The sequence below is a fragment of the Schistocerca nitens genome, chromosome 11 (genome assembly GCF_023898315.1).
Source record: "Schistocerca nitens isolate TAMUIC-IGC-003100 chromosome 11, iqSchNite1.1, whole genome shotgun sequence".
In the NCBI taxonomy this organism is placed as follows: domain Eukaryota; kingdom Metazoa; phylum Arthropoda; class Insecta; order Orthoptera; family Acrididae; genus Schistocerca; species Schistocerca nitens.
In genome coordinates, this window is record NC_064624.1 from 123,282,799 (window position 1) to 123,302,945 (window position 20,147).

Below are 20,147 nucleotides of genomic sequence, written 5' to 3' on the forward strand. Positions count from 1 at the left end.
ATAAATTATCAGGGAGTAGGCATTAGGAGTGATTTAAAATGGAATGATCATATAAAGTTAATCAGCGGTAAAGCAGATGCGAGACTGAGATTCAGTGGAAGAATCCTAAGGAAATGCAATCCGAAAACAAAGGAAGCAGGTTACAGCACACTTGTTCGCCCACTGCTTGAATATTGCTCACCAGTGTGGGATCCCTACCAGATAGGGTTGATAGAAGAGATAGAGAAGATCCAACGGAGAGCAGCACGCTTCATTACAGGATCATTTAGTAATTGTGAAAGTGTTATGGAGGTGACAGATAAACTCCAGTTGAAGACTGTGCAGGAGAGTAGCTCAGTACGGGCTTTTGTTGAAGTTTCGAGAACATACCTTCACCGAGGAGTCAAACAGTATATTGCTCCCTCTTACGTATATCTTGCGAAGAGACGATGAGGATAAAATCAGAGAGATTAAAGTCCACACAGAGGCATACCGACAATCTTTCCATGAACAATATGAGACTGTAATAAAAGGGAGAACCGATAGAGGTACTCAAAGTACTCTCCGCCACACACTGTCAGGTGGCTTGCAGAGTATGGATGTAGATACGTAGTTTCTGAATGTACATCCCTTCGAAAGTCTCCTCCATTCCCTGCTTTCACAATTGTGAAACTTTCTGTTCAGAGTTGCATACTCTTGATGATCTTTATGAAACAGGTACTTTCTCATATAAATACAGCTGGCAGGGCCATGATTTTTAATTATTTAAAAATACCTCTACACGATTCTCTGTGAGTGACATCATTTATTAGTGTTACAGTTTTCTTCTAAAGTTTAAATGACAGTTTTTGCAAAAGTTGTATTTCCCCTGAATAATATACCATACCTTAGTAAACTATGCATGTAGACATAATGAAAATTTATCACAGTTTCAGCATTGCAACAATCTTAGAGCATTTTAACTTACATTTGGTAATTTTAGTGTTCCATCCTCGTCACTAGCATATGGAACATCATTACTGGTAATGTGCCATAGAAATGCACCAGATGACTATCATGAGCTAATTCAGTTGTGATTAACTTGCGTTATTGTGATGTGAGGAAAAATTAAAATCTATCACGTACCTGACTCTCTGGTCTTCCAAGCAGCAAGACTCGTTGGCTGTAAGGAATGTGGAATGTGATCTGGCAGAGAGAGAGAGAGAGAGAGAGAGAGAGAGAGAGAGAGAGAGAGAGAGAGAGATTGATAAATATACCAGGTGATCAAAAAGTCAGTAGAAATTTGAAAACTTAATAAACCACGGAATAATGTAGATAGAGAGGTAAAAATTGACACGTGCTTGGAATGACATGGGGTTTTATTATTAATAATAATGTATAAAAAAACAAAGTTTACAAAATGTCTGACAGATGGCGCTGGACAGCAAAACGTCAGTAACTGCTACGGTGACGGGTGAGGGGTACGTCAATATGTTACAGAATTGCATCATCCCCAGCCTGGCTGATAAACACCTGCTTGAACGTACAATGTTTATGCAGGATGGCGCTCCACCCCATATTGCTAGACGCGTGAAAGATCTCTTGCGTGCATCGTTTGGCGATGATTGTGTGCTCAGCTGCCACTTTCATCATGCTTGGCCTCCCAGCTCCCCAGACCCCAGTTCGTGCGATTATTGGCTTTGGGGTTACCTGAAGTCGCAACTGTATCGTGATCGACAGACATCTCTAGGGATGCTGAAAGACAACATCCGATGCCAATGCCTGACCATAACTCTGGACATGCTTTACAGTGCTGTTCACAACATTCCTCGACTACAGCTATTGTTGAGGAATGATGGTGGACATATTGAGCATTTCCTGTAAAGAACATCATCTTTGCTTTGTCTTACTTTGCTATGCTAATTATTTCTATTCTGATCAGATGAAGCACCATCTGTCGGACATTTTTGAACTTTTGTATTTTTTTGGTTCTAATAAAGACCTCATGTTCTAATAAAGACCTCATGTCATTCCAAGCATGTGTGTCAATTTGTATCTCTCTATCTATATTATTCCGTGATTTATTCAGTTTTCAAATTTATACTGACTTTTTGATCACCAGATATTTTGTGTGGGTGGGTGTTTTTTTCTGCTTTCCCTGTTTCAAACACATCAATGTATATAGCAACTTCATGAAAGTTGTTGTTTATGATGATGACAACAGCAAGGTCTTCAGCACCCCATCTTTGTGAAAGGAAGGCACACTTTTTGAAGCAAGATGGGAAAAAAGAAGCATAGTGAGTTTTTGAAAAGAAGGCTGTGTATTGTTTGAATGGGGATAGTGTACACGGATATTTTGCCGTATGCACGTCAGTAGTGGTATAGGATGATTCTGTAATGTAAATGCAGATATAAGTATGGACTAAAAATATTCTACATGTACATCCCTACACAGCAAAACAATATAAGGCAAATGGCAGAGGGTACTTCCCATTATACCATTTATTAAGGCTTCTCCTCATATTGTGAGTGGGAAGAACACACTTGTGTGCACTGTGATTAGACTAATTTTATCTTCGTGGTGTGTAGCGGAGTAATACACAGCAGGTTTTAGTATATTCCTACAGACGTTACAGCTAATTTTTAAACTTTGTAAGTGGGATTTTGGGGGATAGTTGGCATATGTCTTGAAGCACCTGCCTGTTCTGGTTTCTCCGCATTTCCATGCGTCAAACAAGCCTGTAATCATGTGTGCTGCCTTTTTTTGTATGCAATCAATAACCACTGTTACTCCAATTTGGTATGTGTCCCAGACACTAGAGCAGTATTCTAAGATGGGTCAGATAAGTTTTTCATAAGCAGTCTCCTTTGTAGATTGACTGTACTTTCCCAGTATCCTGCCAATGCACCATGGTCTACCATCTGCTATACCTACAGCTGAGACTGTGATTGTTCCATTTCACATCCTTACAAATTATAAACACAGGAATTTGTATGAGTTGACCCATTCCAATTGTACCTTGCTCATACTCTATTCAGAGGATATTATATTTTTGCATTTTGTGATGCACACAGTTCTACATTTTTTAACATTTAAAGCAAGCTGCCAATCATTGCTCCACATTCTTATCTTATCGAGATCTGACTGAATGTCTGAGCAGCATTTTACAAAGTAATTCCATATATTTATGGCATATTTACTTGTTCTTATATGAAGAAGTTTTTAATACAGTTCACCTACCTAATGTGATTGAGCAATTCTGTCCGTGCATAAATTTCTAATGCATATTTGGCTATATCTATGGAAGTATAACTTTTCCCCTAGCATCTTTTATCAAGAGGTACTTCTCACTATAATCTGTATTAATGTTCCTACCTATTCCATACATTACAGGAGTTTGGAAGGAATGACTTATTGTATGCCTCTGGCCAACCTGTTCCTTGAATCTGGTCTTTGTTGTTACGTCATTAATATTAGGAAATAAATACTGCACTAGTCTGTGAGTGTGAGAATTTGAAGGTGCTTGGAGATGTCTATGTTTACGGAATTTATTATCTAAGAAATTATCTTTTGCCTCATTTTTTCCTAAATTACCATTTCTGTTTTGTATTGTAAGTATTTTGATCCTGCTTTGGTGCACACCATATGCTGTACAAATTCTACTGCACAGGTCAGAATAGCATAACATACAGTAAAAACAAAAAAGGAAAATATATGAACATTCCTATGCTCTATGTACAGTTGAACAGTATGTATCTGAAGAAAAATTACTCAGGTTACATATTTATAAATTCTTTTATAGAATAAAAATGGTGCTTTCTCAGAAATGCCTCTTGTATGTTTTTAGGTGCTGGAGTAATCTTTACTTCTTCTAGTGTGTTACTGTGTAATATTATGGCACTGTGGACTAGGTACACTTTCCTGACAGAATGATGTTCTGGAAAATATTTGTCATCTGGTACCACAATCATGCACCTGCTTGTTCTGTACAAGCTAGCTAGTTTTTATGAGATGGTAAATGAATGGTGTTTCAGGAACAACAAACATGGGACATTTATAACACCAATTTAGTAAAATGAAGTTTACAATATTATAGTTTTTCATGCTCGCATATTACCCTGAATGCTCTTTCTCTGCATTTTACATACATTTATGCTTTGAATAGCATTTCTCCACAAAATGACTCGATAGGAAAGCAGTGCATTGTATGCCTGTACCACTGTTTCTTTACTTGCTGCAGCTTTTAATATCCACAACCAGCAGCACACTGACGTCAGTGTCTTTGACAAATTACTTACATGTCTATCCCATTTAAACTCCTGATAAACCTAGATGACAAAAAGTTATAATCGCTAATATTTTCTAATTTTTTTTGTTTAAGCTTGCTTGGATACATTTTTGATCCCATTGATGGTTTACATTAATGTAGACACAAGCATTTTTTTTCCATAACGTACAATTTATGCTGAAGCACTCTGAAACATACCATATGCATTGACTGAGCAGCTCGACTCTCTCTCTTAAGAAACAAGGAATGAGACTATACACAATATGCAGGCACATTACTCTTCAAAATCAGCGCCGCGTTTCAAAACAATTTGATAATTATTTAAACCATATTGACTAAAATGTGATAGGGCCTCATTGCAATGAAAGTTTTGGTTAGGGTGGCAGGCTGATTTGTATCATACCCTGTGGTATGTTATGTTGTAAGGCGACATTTTACTTGAGTGGGTACTGGGTGGTGTTTCCAGTAAACATGAATACTAAATAAAGAGCGCGGCGAAAGATTAATCTATTGAGTAAACTGTCAACGTTCGCACCATATTAAATGCAGTTTTGGTTGAGTGATTTGGGGGAAGGGGACCAAACAACGAGCTCATCAGTCCCATCGGATTAGGGAAGGTCGGGGAAGGAAGTCGGCCGTGCCCTTTAAAAGGAACCCTCCCGGCATTTGCCCGAAGCGATTTAGGGAAATCAAGGGAAACCTAAATCATGATGGCCACACGCGAGTTTGAGCCGTCGTCCTCCCCAATGCGAGTCCACTGTAAATGTCGTTTCCTAGTTAACAAAAAATAAAACTGCACAGTAAATACACAATATATGTCCCCAACGAGTATATTACCCTATATCATATACATACAGTTTAACATACATAACCTACGAAATGTTCCACGCACCACTACGTGACTTACGACACTTTTATTTGCGATATTTTTTTTCTGTGCGTCTATAAAAGCACAGTTCCGCCTCTTGTAAATTGCTCTGATCTTTTACATTTATGAATTTTGCATTTTTCTTCCTATTCATCGCACATTATGCCCAAAGTCCAGGCCGCCTGTAACAGTCAGATTAGCTCCACTCTCCAGTTTCCCTACGTAGTACGTAACGTGAAGATGTTTGCCCTAAAATGTAATAATCATTTCTGCGTGAGAAAATTAAGCAAAAACTTTCGCTTTAACTTGGCTATGGTAAAATAGCAACGTATCTGAGATTTCTTTCTGTTATGTTTTAAGAAAGCAAATAAAGCAAAGTGCAAATTAAGTTACATCAGAAAGCGAATGTCTTCGCTATGATTACATCGAGATCTTTGAAGTGTGAACCTCGTGTTGCGGATAAGGTCGGAATACAGTGAGAGCGGCTGTGAAGTTTTTTGTGAATACGTCGAAATTTTGAGGTGACACGGGAAGATAACGCACAGCTGAGCAGAAATATGTCGTGGCTATTCGGATCTCGAGGGCAGCAACCGCCCCCGCCGATGGAGCCGCCGCAGCCGCCACCCGGCATCTCATCTGGGGGTGATGGTGATGACAAAGCCAGAAAATCTCAGATGGAGGCGTACCGGTTTGATTCCTCAGCTCTGGAAAGAGCCGCAGAGGCTGCAAGAGAACTCGAAAAATCCCGTATGTAAATTCTGAGCAATATGTGTTTGTGATTACATAACCTCCTTACTTGCAAGTTAATATCAGCAGGACGTTACGCCTCTTTACGGATTGTTTTAGAAGTTTTTAGGACTTATTACTTATTAGTGTGCTACTAATGTTAGGGTGACTTAAATTTGTTAATGTACATTCTATTGCAGAATTCCGAAGTACATTGTTGACACAGATATTGCATCAGTGATTTGGTTTAGACAGTTGCTTTTATGACGATATGAGAATAAGTTCTGACATAAGTCATTCTCATTCCATTAATTTTGATCCAACAGACGTTATTACAGATTTCGGTCCATTAATGCATTCATAGTAGGCCTATACAGTAACAAAGACAAACCACTGTCATATGACGTTTTGTTACGAGTGGTAAACAGTAATTATGAGGCAGCCATATACTGTTTTTGCTTGTTCCATTAAATGTAAACTTAAGGAGAACTGCTGCTTTGAATTAAGTTGCTACAACACAGGTGCCGGCCGCTGTGACCAAGCAGTTCTAGGCACTTCCTGTCTCGGGCATGGATGTTTGATGTCCTTAGGTTAGTTAGGTTTAAGTTCTTCTAAGTTATAGGGGACTGATGATCTCAGATGTTAAGTCCCATAGTGCTCAGAGCCATTTGAACCATTTTCATACAACCCAGCTACATTAAGTGACAGCTGGTTACCACTCTTAGTTAATGCATAGTTGTAAATAGAATGGACTGTAAGATTTTCTGTGCTCTGTGTAGGCCAGAGTCTGTACAGTAATCATTTTCAAGAACCTAATTTAAATGCAAATTAACCTTGTTAACTTCCAGTCAGTTCCTACATAGCAGCGAGCATTAAGGCTTCCCTCCCCTTCGACCCTGTCATTTGCGTTTTTTTGTAGTTAATGTATAGTGTACATACATTATTTGTACCAGACTATTCTTTGAATATTCTCTATTGTGAGTGTGCTATACATGATTTACCAATATCCCTAGTAGTTTATTTATAGAGGGGAGTGTGTTGAATTATTAGTGAAAGTTAGCTCAGATAAAATCACTAAAACTGGTTCACTATCGTAGTGACAGGTATTAAATATGGAGGATATGTTGCCAACCACAAATGTATACATTGGGCTGACTTCTAGGTCAGTCTGTTACTACTGTCTTTATTTTGTATTCTCGTTCATTGGCTTTGGTAACTGACAATCAGAGTATCAGTTTGAGGTGGTGATGACCACACTACCTTGAAATTTTGGTCTTACCAGAGTGATCTGTAGTATAGCCTGAGTTCTAGGTAGGTTGGGAAGTGACAGTAAATTGTATTTGGCAAAGCCAAAGAAGTTGAATACTAAATAAATGTTTTGGTAACAAAGTGGTGTCTAGAGTTGCCCAAGATCTAGGTTATCTCCATAATTAACCCTGTTTTCAGTACAACTAGATCTGCAAAATTGAGAAAGATCCTATCACATAATAGACAAAGTTTGTTATGAGCAGTATGATTCGTATTGTGTGTGTCCTACATCAGTTAAAAAATACAGGAGTGGTTCTACATAAGTTTTGTCAAACTACCTGGCTAGCAAAACCTCCGTCACCATTACAAATCCGCCAGTCACTGCTATGAAGTTTTTTTTTTTTTTTTTTTTTTTTTAAAAGAACAATGTCACACTCAAGTCCTATTTAGCATATCTGAAGAAGCACCAGCTTTTTAAAAGCATCAACTTCCAGGTACATTTTATATTTGGACAAGGAATTGTTAACCATTCTTCCATAAACACAATTTTCTCAGGAGTTGCTGTCCTATCCTAGAGCCCCGCATTTGACAAAGGATATCGGTGAACCAGGCTGCTGTGTGTTCGTGTTTTTCCTTATGTGCTTGGGTAAAAGCGCGCTTACAGCGTATAAATGGTGTTTGCATTTTGCTCTGTAGTTGATAACTATTTGCCTCGTGAATGACAGGAAATGGATATGGTGAATCATTAGTCAGATGAAAAGAAAAGATGGTGGAACAAATGAGAAAATAGTGTCCGGTAAACATCATCATAATGTGTAATGTTTAATATTTTGTGGTGTCATAGTGGAATATACTGTGTAAAATTTTGCCATATGAAACAGAATATTCTGTAAAATTTGATCTGTAGATTTTGGTTTCTGTGTAACCACAATGTTGGAAATTGGGACATTTTGAAAATACTGCTCAAAATTTTCAGAATGGTAATTGAGCTAAGCTACAGATTAGTCCGCCACCACGTTTTCCTTGAGTCACATTCATTGTCTTTGCCAACTTGTAATCAAACTGTAAGAATGGAATACGAAACTGTACCAAAGAAATCCTGTCATATTCCAAGAAACAGTAATACAAGAAATGTGTATGAAAATCATTAAGCTATTTTATAGTCAATAATAACTAGATCAATAATTGCATATCTTGTGTTATCCGTGTCAAAAACAAAAGTTATCAATCTGTATCTTTTGCCGAAAGAAGTCATTAGATTCAGCGATTCGCTTTGACCAACAGAAATGAATCGCCACTACTGGTGGAAGTAAAGCTGTGAGGACGGGGCGTGAGTCGTGCTTGGGTAGCTCAGATGGTAGAGCACTTGCCCCCGAAAGGCAAAGGTCCCGAGTTCGAGTCTCGGTCCGGCACACAGTTTTAATCTGTCAGGGAGTTTCATTACAATATTATTTGAAGGTCTCACAATTGTCTGATTTGAATGTATTACATACCAAAATGTTCAGGAAAGCTCGAAGTACATTATGGAGTAGAAAACAGAAAATGTCAGATGTAAACGAATTTCATGTACAGTGTCCCCTTAGTACACCTTACCCCACATACCTGTGAGGCAGCCACCCTGATGAGCACCTGTTCTGCATACCACACAGGACACGCGAAAGAGGCCCTAGAACTGTCGAAGCTGCAGGAGACGACGCGGCAGCAGGAGTACGCTTCGAAGCTGAAGGAGTACGAGGCACACATCGAGCAGATGAAGGTGGAACAGCAGCGGGTGGCAGCGGAGGAGCGTCGCAAGACACTACAGGAAGAGACGAAGCAGCACCAGGCACGTGCGCAATACCAGGACCAGCTGGCACGCAAGAGGTGGGTGATTGCGGCTGCTGCTCAACAGTTCTGTTGCTTTCTAGAAATCTGGAATAATTGTTATTAATGATAATAATGATAGCACATTTCCCTTAAGACATATGAGTCTCAACTTTATCTTCAATAGTGATAGAAGTGGAAGGAGTAAATTAAAATTTCTGTCACGGCTGGAACTAATCGTCATTCGCTGTGTTATTCGGTGGCTTGGTATTTTATTAATTTGTAAATGAAAATGATAATCTTATTTTATTACATTGAGTAATTACTAAATAATTTTTCTCCCGGCTAAAGATTTGGTCAAGTTGCTAAAGAATTCCAAGTTAACGTCGTGTTAAAGTGTTGTCTGTAAGTTGTGTGTCACTAAATCGCAGTTCATACTACAGATTCTACCCAACTACTGATTATGATGGAAACAGTTATCTTCAGCAAAATGATCATTAAAACCACCGAATATCAGCCGCGCACAACACTGACATATGTTACCTGAAACAATATTCGCAACTCGTGCGTAATTAATTTCGGCTCCGTACATCAGCTAGAAAAGTTTGTTATAAGGATCGTGCTACGAGCACTGTTTTTAAAGAACCAATCTGATTCGAATTATTTTCATTAAAATGAGTTCGGGGCCACCGGTGTACATTTATTTTTACACATTTTTATTACCTTCGGCATTTATGTCTGCAGAGTTGCATAATTTGAATTTGCCGCTGAGATAATTGTTCAGATGGCGGCAGACAATTGATAGAGACTTTCTATTGTTAGAGCAAATAGGATAAGTATTTGAAATGCTTATTAAACTTTACTTTCGTATTGAGCACTATTTAGACTTCATCAAGCAAACATTTGATTTTTTTCTAAGGAAAACGCAGACAAAAACGCGATACAAATCACTATCATCAATGGCTGCACTCCTTGCAGGGGAAAGAAATAATTAACACAGATAATGCTTACTGAGAGCGGAATTAAAGTTACAAATAATTATTCACTCATATTTATAATAATAATGAACTCTATTCTCAAGTAATAATTAACAAATAATTGCAATTTCTTAAGAGACCTCAGTTTGATATGCATCCACAACCCACAAAAGCCAACCAACAAAAGGTAAAAACAAAGGAAGACAAACGCAGATCATAAAAGGAATTTACAATTATCATATTCTTTGTATGATACACATCGATATGTGCAGTTACATCATAAAATATTATAAAAGTAATTAATATTTATCATTGTTTTCACTGTTTTTTTTGTATGTCGAATAGATAATGTTTATAACTGTTAGAGGCATAATTTCCTCTCGTCGCACTGTAGCTAAAATTTATCTCGTGGATGTTACATAATCATCATAATCATCATCATCAAAATCAAATCAGCGATCGAGGACCCTGTAAATAATGCACCGACCTCACTATGCTCCTGCATAGATGGCGATCTTGTGCACTTTCGATCCAGTTGTCACGGACTCCTAGCTGGCAAAAGTCTTTCTGTAGCTCATCCTCCCATCGCTTTCTGGGCCTTCCAATTGGACGAGTACTGTCAGGTCTTCCCATAAGTACAGCTTTTGCCCGACAGGTGTCTGGTCTCCTAGCAATGTGGCCTGCCAAGCTAGTGATTTCCCTAAATCACTCCAGGCAAATGCCGGGATGGTTCCTCTGAAAGGGCACGGCCGACTTCCTTCCCCATCCTTCCCTAATCCGATGAGACCGATGACCACGCTGTCTGGTCTCCTTCCCCAAAACCAACCAACCAACCTGCCAAGCTTATTCTCCACGCTTTCAGTTTTTGAACGATGTTCGATTGCCTCATCAGCTCATACAATTCTTGTTTTGTTTCTATGTCTCCATATGTTCCCTTTCTGGACAAGCCCTAAGATCCTTCACATAATTTTTCTTTCAAAGACTGACAAGTTTTCTTCATCCTTCTTTGTTGTACCTAGGGTTTCTGTCCCATACAGCAATACTGGCACTATCATGGCATTGTATGCTTTAAGTTTGGTCTTAATTGACAGATTCTTGGATGACATTATCTGCTTTAGACTGAAATTAGTTTTAGAGCTGTTCACAATGTGTTGGTTTATTTCCTGTTTTAAATTATTTTGCCTGTTGAACAATGTACTGAATTATTTCAATGTACTGAATTATTTAAAATTTTCCACTTTAGCAAATTTCCATATCCTTATTATTTTCAACCATAATGGCTATGTTTGTGAACCGTGACTGTATGGGATAATTATTTATTTCAAGTTTCTGCTACCAGTCACTTTTTATTTTATGCCTAATCTAACATAATGCAAAACGTTTCGAAAATGTTTTGTTCATCTTCAGGCGTTTGTACAAACATACATAGAGAATGAGATTTTCACTCTGCAGCGGAGTGTGTGCTGATATGAAACTTCCTGGCAGATTAAAACTGTGTGCCGGACTGGGACTCGAACTCGGGACCTTTGCCTTTCGCGGGCAAAGATCCCAAGTTCGAGTCTCGGTCCGGCACACAGTTTTAATTTGCCAGGAAGTTTCATACATAGAGAAATTTTACTTAAAAATAAACAGTCTCAAACTAGATTAATCTAGAACACTTTGTCTATTGTTTTTTACTGTAGCTGCTGGTATGGCATTTGGGTAGGAGGAGGGGGGCAGTGTATGGCTAGAAATCGAAATCAATGATTTCTAGCCATACACTGCCCCCTTCCTTCCACCCAAATGCCACACCAGCAGCTGCAGTAAAAAACAATGGACAAAGTGTTCTAGATTAATCTGGTTTATTTTTTGTGTTTGTGTTGGTTTGTGTGTTTTTTGACTTCAAAAGAGCATATGACACTACTTGGAGGAACAACATCCTTCACTAACTTCATAATGGGGACTATGTGGACACCTGACACTTCTTATCCAATCCTTTCTTGACGATCAGTGTTTTCAGTATCACATTGGAGATGCCGTCTCTGACTCCTATATTCAACAGAATGGGGTCACCTAAGACAGTGTTCTTACAAGGGAACCTCCCCATCGCACCCCCCTCAGATTTAGTTATAAGTTGGCACAGCGGATAGACCTTGAAAAACTGAACACAGATCAATCAAGAAAACAGGAAGAAGTTGTGTGGAACTGTGAAAAAAATAAGCAAAATATACAAACTGAGTAGTTCATGTGCAAGATAGGCAACATCAAGGATATTGTGATTTCAGGAGTGCCGTGGTCCCGTGGTTAGTGTGAGCAGAATGAGAGGCCCTTAGTTCAAGTCTTCCCTCAAGTGAAAAGTTTATTCTCGCAAAGTTATGATCTGTGCGTTCGTTCATTGACGTCTCTGTTCACTGTAATAAGTTTAGTGTCTGTGTTTTGCGACCGCACCGCAAAACTGTGCGATTAGAAGACGAAAGGACGTGCCTCTCCAATGGGAACCAAAAACATTTGATCACAAGGTCATAGGTCAACCGATTCCTCCACAGGAAAACACGTCTGATATATTCTATACGACACTGGTGACGGTATATGCGTCACATGAAAGGAATATGTTGTCGACCCACCTAACTTGTACACTTGGCGAATGGGTAAAAAGATTTTTCTACCTTGCCCGATTTAGGTTTTCTTGTGGATGTGATAATCACTCCCAAAGAAGTGATGAAAACATAAGAGTTTGTCACATAAACTGAAACAAATGAATGCAATAGTCTCACAGTCACACAGTTTTCCCTGTGCTCTGTCAAAAAATATGTTTTTAACATTTTCAAATTTTTCCGTGTGTAGACCATCAAATCCTGCATATGTCCAAGCAAATCTAACATGTCCTAGAATTTTCGAGAGCGAAGTTGATTTTGTGTGAGTGCCAGAACTTTGATAATTGTCTGAACATAAAAAATTAAACTTTTCACTCAAGGCAAGGTTTGAACCAAGGACCTCTCGTTCCGCAGCTGCTCAGACTAACCACGGGACCACGGCGCTCCTGAGCTTACAGTATCCTTGATGTTGCCTATCTTGCTCATGGACTACTCAGTTTGTATATTTTGCTTATTTTTTTCATAGTTCCACACAACTTCTTCCTGTTTTCTCGATTGATCTGTGTTCAGTTTTTCAAGGCCTATCTACTGTGCCAACTTATAACTAAATCTGAGGGGGGGGGGGGGTGCAATGGGGTGGTTCCCTTGTTAGTGTCATATTGTTTGCCATTGCTATCAGTGGCATTTCCCCTGAAGTCAGGAGCCCTGGCAAATGCTCTTTGTTTGTGGTTGACTTTGCAATCTTCTACTCTTCGTCTGATCTTATAACGATGACGAAGCAGCTGCAGCTGACCCTTAGGAGGCTGGAAACCTGGGCCAGGACGACTGGTTTTCAGCTCTTGCCCTAGAAAACTACATGTGTCAATTTTAACTGTGCTTGTTGAAGTTTTAACCAACCAGGGCCCACAATGGGGCACAATATTTTATGTTTTCAAGAAACTGTATGCTTTTTGGGTTTATTATTTGACTCTAAATTAACTTGGCTTCCAGTTGTTGAATATTTTGAAATGCCTTAGCGGAAAAAACTGGGGAGCTGACAGGTCTCGCCTCTTGCAGTTTTATAGGGGATTTGTTTGATCACGTTTAGATTATAATGGGAGCTGTGAGCTACCATGCCACTAGCAGTAGACGGAGCAGGGCGCAGCGATGATTGGCTCTTAGAGGCGAGCACAGTACACAGTATAGGCCAGCAGTTGCTCTGCCGACAAATGAGCGACCATGGCGCCTCTTGTGTCTGACTCACACTGTTAAGTGATGTGTTACAGATACCTAAAATTGTTACCCAAATTCACTGACCCATAAACAAAATTACTGATATACCAGACAAGTCCTCAGACCGTAAAGGAAGTGGCATTGTGACTCGGCTGATTTAAATCATTGTTTAAATGCTGCTGCTTCTCTACGGATGGCTGGATTGATAATGCCAGCTAGGTGCTGGATCTTGTCCAGAGGTGTGGGTTTCAGACATCCAGTGACGATTCTGCTTCTCTCTTGGAAGGCGATTTAAACTTGCTTTGCACGATCTGTACCGATGCGGGTGCGTGTACTCACCAGCAGAGCCACAGAGGGTGAGTGGTGAGGTTTTGAGGTCCTTGGATTTGGCTCCCCCCTTGGAGCGTATCAGCTTGCGAATGATACTATGTCCTCGGCTAACTTCTGGTTTGATGTTAAAGCAGTGCTATTTGTTTATTAAGGGTCCTATCTACTGCATGTCGAGGCTTCGGCAATGACCTGAAAGTACCTCTTTCCATTCTACATCTACGTCTATACTCTGCAAACCACCATGGGGTGCATGGCAGAGGGTACGTCCCATTATACCAGTTATTAGGGTTTCTTCCTGATCCATTCACAGATGGAGTGCAGCAGTTCTTTCAGTATCTTTGTGAAAGTCTCCCACAGCTTAAACAAACCTGTGACAATTTGTGCTGCCCTAATCTGTATGCTATCAATATCTCCTGTTAGTCCTATCTGGTAAGGGTCCCACACATCTGAGCAATATTCTAGAACCAGTCGCATGAGTGATTTGTAAGAAGTCTCCTGTACCGACGACTGAACCACTGTGATCATTTCATTTCATATCCGAACGAAGTGTTACATCCTGGTATTTGTATGAGTTGGCTGAGTCCAACAGTGACCGACTGATATTTTAGTCATACAGTACTACGTTTTTTGAGAAGCGTAAAATTTCACTTTTCTGAACATTTAAAGCAAGTTCCTGATCTTTGCAGCACTGTGAATTCTTATCAGGATTAGATTGAAAATTTATACAGCTTCTTTGCAACATTACTTGATTGTAGATAACTGCATTATCTGGTAAAGACCTGATTTTACTGTTAATATTGTCCGCAAGGTTATTAATATACAACATGAACAGCAAGTATCCCAACACATCTTCTGGGGCACACCCCAAGTTACTTCTACATCTGATGATGACTCTCTGTCCAAGATAACATGTTGTTTCCAGAATGAGATTTTCACTCTGCAGCAGAGTGTGCACTGATATGAAACTTCCTGACTGATTAAAACTGTGTGCCAGACCGAGACTCGAACTCGGGACCTTTGCCTTTTGCGGGCAAGTGCTCTACCAACTGAGCTACCGAAGCACGACTCGTGACCCGTCTTCACAGCTTCAATTCTGCCAGTACCTCGTCTCCTACCTTCCAAACTTCACAGAAGCTCTTCTGTGTCTACCCTACCAAGAACTCCTCAATTCAGTCTCAGTTTCTCTTGATACTCCGTATGATCGACCATAAGTGTATACGCGCGATAGTGAGTCAAATTTTTTTCATTTCCAACCGAGAAGCCAAATACCAGTTTTCAAAGAGTTAGCTTCAAAAAATGCTTTCCAATGAAATATTTTCATACAGAATTTAACCACTAAGTGGTCAACTTTCCAAAGACATTGAAAGGTGTAGTGTTTTATTACTGAAAGAGAAGCCAACTACAACTTTTCATTGATTTAGCTTCAAAAATGCTTGCATGATGAAATATTTCATTAAAAATTTTCACTCCCCGTTTCAACCCCATAGTGGTAGAATTTGCAAAATAAGTGACACACACACATTTTTTTGATTTCTATCCAAGAAACCAAATTCAAATTTGCATAGCTTTAGGTTTGAAAACACTTTCATAATGAAATATTTTCAAAAAAACCATTTCATCCCCTTTTTCGCCTCACACACTCTTTTTATTGATAACTGAGAAGTCAAACACTGGATTCCATAGATGTAGCTTTAAAAATACTTTAATAATGATTTATTCTTTTGAAAAAAGCTTTCTCGCTCTATTTTACCCTCATGAGGGCTAAATTTTCAAAAATGCTGAAACACTCGTTTTTTTAATTCTGTCCAAGAAACCAAATACCAAGTTTCATAGGTCTAGCTTCAAATTTGCTTGGTAACGACAAAAGACCTTCCATTCCCGACTTCACCCCCGTAGGAATGGAATACCGAAAAATCCCTTCTTAAATGATGCCTACAGCATAAGATCACCACCACCTGCAAATTTCAAATTTTTATCCTTAGTGGTATGGGCTGGGTGATGGTGAGTGAGTGAGTCAGTCAGTTGGGACATTGACTTTTATATGCAGAGATAGCTCACAAGTTGCAACACAGTCACAGCAAAGTCCACAGTGATTAAAGAAAAGATTTTTTGTAGTTACTGACCACAATATTGTACATCTGGTTATGAACTTCGGTCTATGATACCATCTTCAGACCCATTTGTTGTAGACATCCACAAGCTCGCTGCTTTTCCCAGCTGGATGTTTCACAACTTTCACTTTACTAACTAAATGTAGAATATTGATGAAATCTTGAATCTCATTCCACCTCGAAGGACCTGCCATAAGGAACTGTATACACATGTGAACTCTGTTAAAAATATTTTCATTTTATTACAAACATACTGTTCAATGTCAGTATTGCAGTTTATGGGATATTATCGATTCCTACAGTTGAACCCTTCTAATATTTCCTTCTGATAGGTACGCCTGAGACTTAAGTATGAGAGTTGACTGAAAAGTAATGCCTCCACCTTTGTAACTCTTCAACAGTTGGCAGCATTGGTATGCGGCAGGTACTGCTTGTTCCATAGCCTCTTCTGTACAGCTCCAGTTGGTGGGAAGCCTTAGCATTGAACGGTTGTGTTGTTACTGTGTAAAGTTTGGAACCCTGCGCAGACGGCCGGTCAATGCGATTTAAGCAACATGCAGTCATTGAATTCTTGACAGCAGAAGGTGTCACCCCAAACGTTATTCATCAGAGGATGAAAGCAGTTTATGGTGATTGTGTTGATGTGAGTACTGTGCGTTGTTGGGCGAGTAAGTTTAAAGATGTTGAGGCGGGAACATCTGTCCTGCATGACAAACAGAGAGTTGGACGTCCTGTGACAACAACCATCGAGTTTGACAAGCAAAACGTTGACAGATTGATTCAGGACGATTATCGTATCACTCGGAGAGGAATTGCAAGCACAATCAGCATTTCACAAGAACGTGTGGGTCACATTATTGCTTTGCTTGGCTATCGGAAGATCTGTGCTCGACGGGTACCCTGGATGCTGACTCCTGAAATGAAAGCGCACAGACTTGAAACTTGCCAGGAACTCCTCTCGCGTTACGAGAATGAAGGTGATGACTTTTCCCATTCAAGTGTGACAGGAGACGAAACGTGGGTACACCTTTATGATCCGGAGACGAAACGTCAGTCTAAGGAGTATCAACACAGATTCGCTCCAGAAAAAGAAATTCAAGATGCAGCCCTCAGCTGGAAAAATCATGGCCATAGTGTTCTGGGACACAGATGGTGCTATCCATGTTGATTTCCTTGATTGTGGATCAACAATAAATTCAGAGCATTACATTGCAGTGCTGCAATCTCTGAAATGATGGCTAACAAGTGTCTGAAAGGAAAAGGGAAATGTTTTCCTGCGGCATGACAATGCCAAACCACACACTTCACGTGCCACCACAGCACAACATCAGAGACTGAATCTCACCACCGTACGGCATCCTCCATACAGTCCAGATTTAGTACCGTCTGACTTCCATCTGTTCCCGATAATGAAAGACGATCTGCGGGGACATCATTATGCTCCTGTTGAAGACATTGAGAGAACTGTGAGACTGGTTGCAGGAACAGAGTGTCGACTTCTTCCGTGACGTCTTCAGAAAACTTGTTCATCTTTTGCAGAAATGTATCCAATTGGAAAAGTGAATATTGTTAATTAAAGATCACATTCTAAGGATTATTTATGCATTTGTTTTATTAAAATATTTCCATCCAAACTCAATTAACAAAGGTGGAGGCATTACTTTTCATTCAACCATCTTTCATTGAAATATTTGTTATGTCGTAAGTGACCTTCATTCATTGTAATCGAGTTGTTGAAAGCAAGTGTTTGACAATAATAAAAGTGCAGTCATTTCCATCTAAGTACCGTAACATTGATTATTGTCGGTGTGTTAATATGTCGTTGCCGTTGTCTTCAGTCTGATGACAGGCTTTATGCAGCTCAAGTCTCTCCACCTCTGCATAACTATGCACCTACATCCACTAGAACGTGCTTACTGTATTCGTGCCTAGACCTGCTCGTACTATTTTTACCAGCCACACTTACTGGCAATTTCTTTCTGCGTCAGGAATTGTCTTGTCAACCAAATCCCATCTTTAGTCAAGTTGTGCTATAAATTCCTTCTCTCCACATCCACATTTCAAAGGCTTCTGTTCTCTCCTTTCCTGAATTGTTTATCATCCAAGTTTCAGTTCTTTACAAGGCTACACTTCAGACAGATACATTCAGAAAAGACTTTGTAATGCTGAAATTTGCCTATGATAATGATGTAGGCTGAAGTAATGAATTAAGATTTATACCAGTGCTGGGATTCGAACCTGAGATGGAGACGTACTAGTGTAAACTGTGCAGTGGTGGTAGCCGCAGTGCAGCGTGATGCAGCGGGTAGCGCAGCTGTCTAGTAAGCACGAGACCCAAGTTTGAATCACGACGCTGGTACAAACTTTAATTCGTCACTTCAGCCTACATCATTATCGTAGTCAAAGTGATACTCAGTATGTGATGGGAACATCAACTATAAAGGGTGTCCCATTTATCCAGATCACCCTAAATAACTCTTTGTCCAGATGCAAATTACAAATTGTTTCAATCAAATGTTCTTTGGCCGACAGAGGGACATCAATGAGCATGATTGCCGCCATTGTAGCTTTGTTTTTTACAAAGATATGAGCAGCAGTATGACTTTTTTAAATGGCACCCAGTATTTTTTATTCGGTAATTCATTTCCTCTCCTAAAGACCGATTCAAAAATGTATCACAGTGTACCATTCACTGAAACACAACGTCATTAATTACATAACACAACACTGACTTTGAGCCCGGGATCACAAACTTGTCCACTTGCTGGAGTTGTCAGCAAGCAAATGAAAACCCAGTAAAACCGTAACACAAAATTGACTTTGACTCTCCTGTACCACTAGCCAGGAGTGGGACATTCACAGGTGCTGAAAGTGGTGACCCTGGACACCGATACACTGGTGCACTCATTGAATGAAGGAATTATTTACTGCTTCTAGTGTTGCCTGCTGAAGAGAATTACAAGCAAGCACGATACATTTCTGCATGTTCTCCGGAGTTGCTGGAATATTGCAATAGACAATGTCTGTAACGCATCCCCAAAGAAAAAAGTCCAGAGGATTTTAAATCAGGAGACCTAGCAGGCCAAGTAACTGTTCCTCCTCGACCGATCCATCTGGCAGGATAGCTTCGGTTCCGAACATGACGTGCACGTGAGACATTATGTGCTGGACATCCATCGTGTTGATGCCACATAAGCATTCTAGTTCTTAGTGGCACTTCATCCGGAAGAGGTGGAAGAATTCATTTGAGGAAGTTGGGATACGCTGTGCCATTTAGACTACCATTGATGAAATAAGGGCCAATAATTGTAGTACCAAGCATCCAACACCAGACGTTAACTCTCCATTGACATTGATGTTCCACCTGTGGGTTGTCGCTGGACCAATAATCCGTGTTCCTTGTATTTACCTGTCCTTTGTTTGAGAAGGAACATTTATCAGTAAATAGAACATTGGAGAAGAAGTTCAGGTTGGTGAGGATTCATTGCTGTGCCCACTGACAGAACTGTACACGATTATGGAAATCATTGCAAGCAATTTTTGATGTAGGTGTACATGGTAAGGATGGAACCGGTGACGTGTAAGAATACGACAAACACTGGTTTTAGGAATGTCAGTCTCTTGTTCGAGCTGTCGTGTGGTCACATGTGCATCCATAGCAGTGGAAGCGAGAACAGTAACTTCGGCAGCTTCATCTGTGCGAGTGCTACGACAATTGCATTGTCGTGGGTTGAAACTTCCTGTTTCGTGAAGCGTCACAAGGGGACGAGAAAACATCTGTCAGGAAAGTGGGTTCTTGTCACAATATCACTCTCTGTACAGTTCCACTGCCTGCGTAGCATTTCGCCTAACTTCAACAACAATAAAAGAAACATTATGTCGATGCAGTTTGTAGGAAGTACAGCCTTTACAGTATGCCTACTCTACACAACTGTATTTAAAAGGACTAAACTACTGTACTAAATGTACCCATACATAAGAAAACAGTATTGCAATTACTGTTCTGATAACTTGCATTCCCCATAGATGAGTAGCATTTCAATCATCTCGTC

At 39.8% G+C, this 20,147-nt stretch overlaps 1 protein-coding gene across 1 annotated transcript in view; it reads left to right on the forward strand.

Annotated features, from left to right (window-relative positions):
- The first annotated feature begins 5,519 nt into the window (after nt 1-5,519).
- Nucleotides 5,520-20,147, forward strand: part of LOC126213200 (ATPase family AAA domain-containing protein 3) — a 102,367-nt gene continuing 87,739 nt past the window's right edge. Inside the window, exons 1-2 of the mRNA XM_049940832.1 lie at nt 5,520-5,862; nt 8,739-8,952. Of these exons, the coding sequence (XP_049796789.1) occupies nt 5,673-5,862; nt 8,739-8,952 (404 nt within the window). The 5' untranslated portion in view covers nt 5,520-5,672. The remainder of the gene's footprint in view (nt 5,863-8,738; nt 8,953-20,147) is intronic.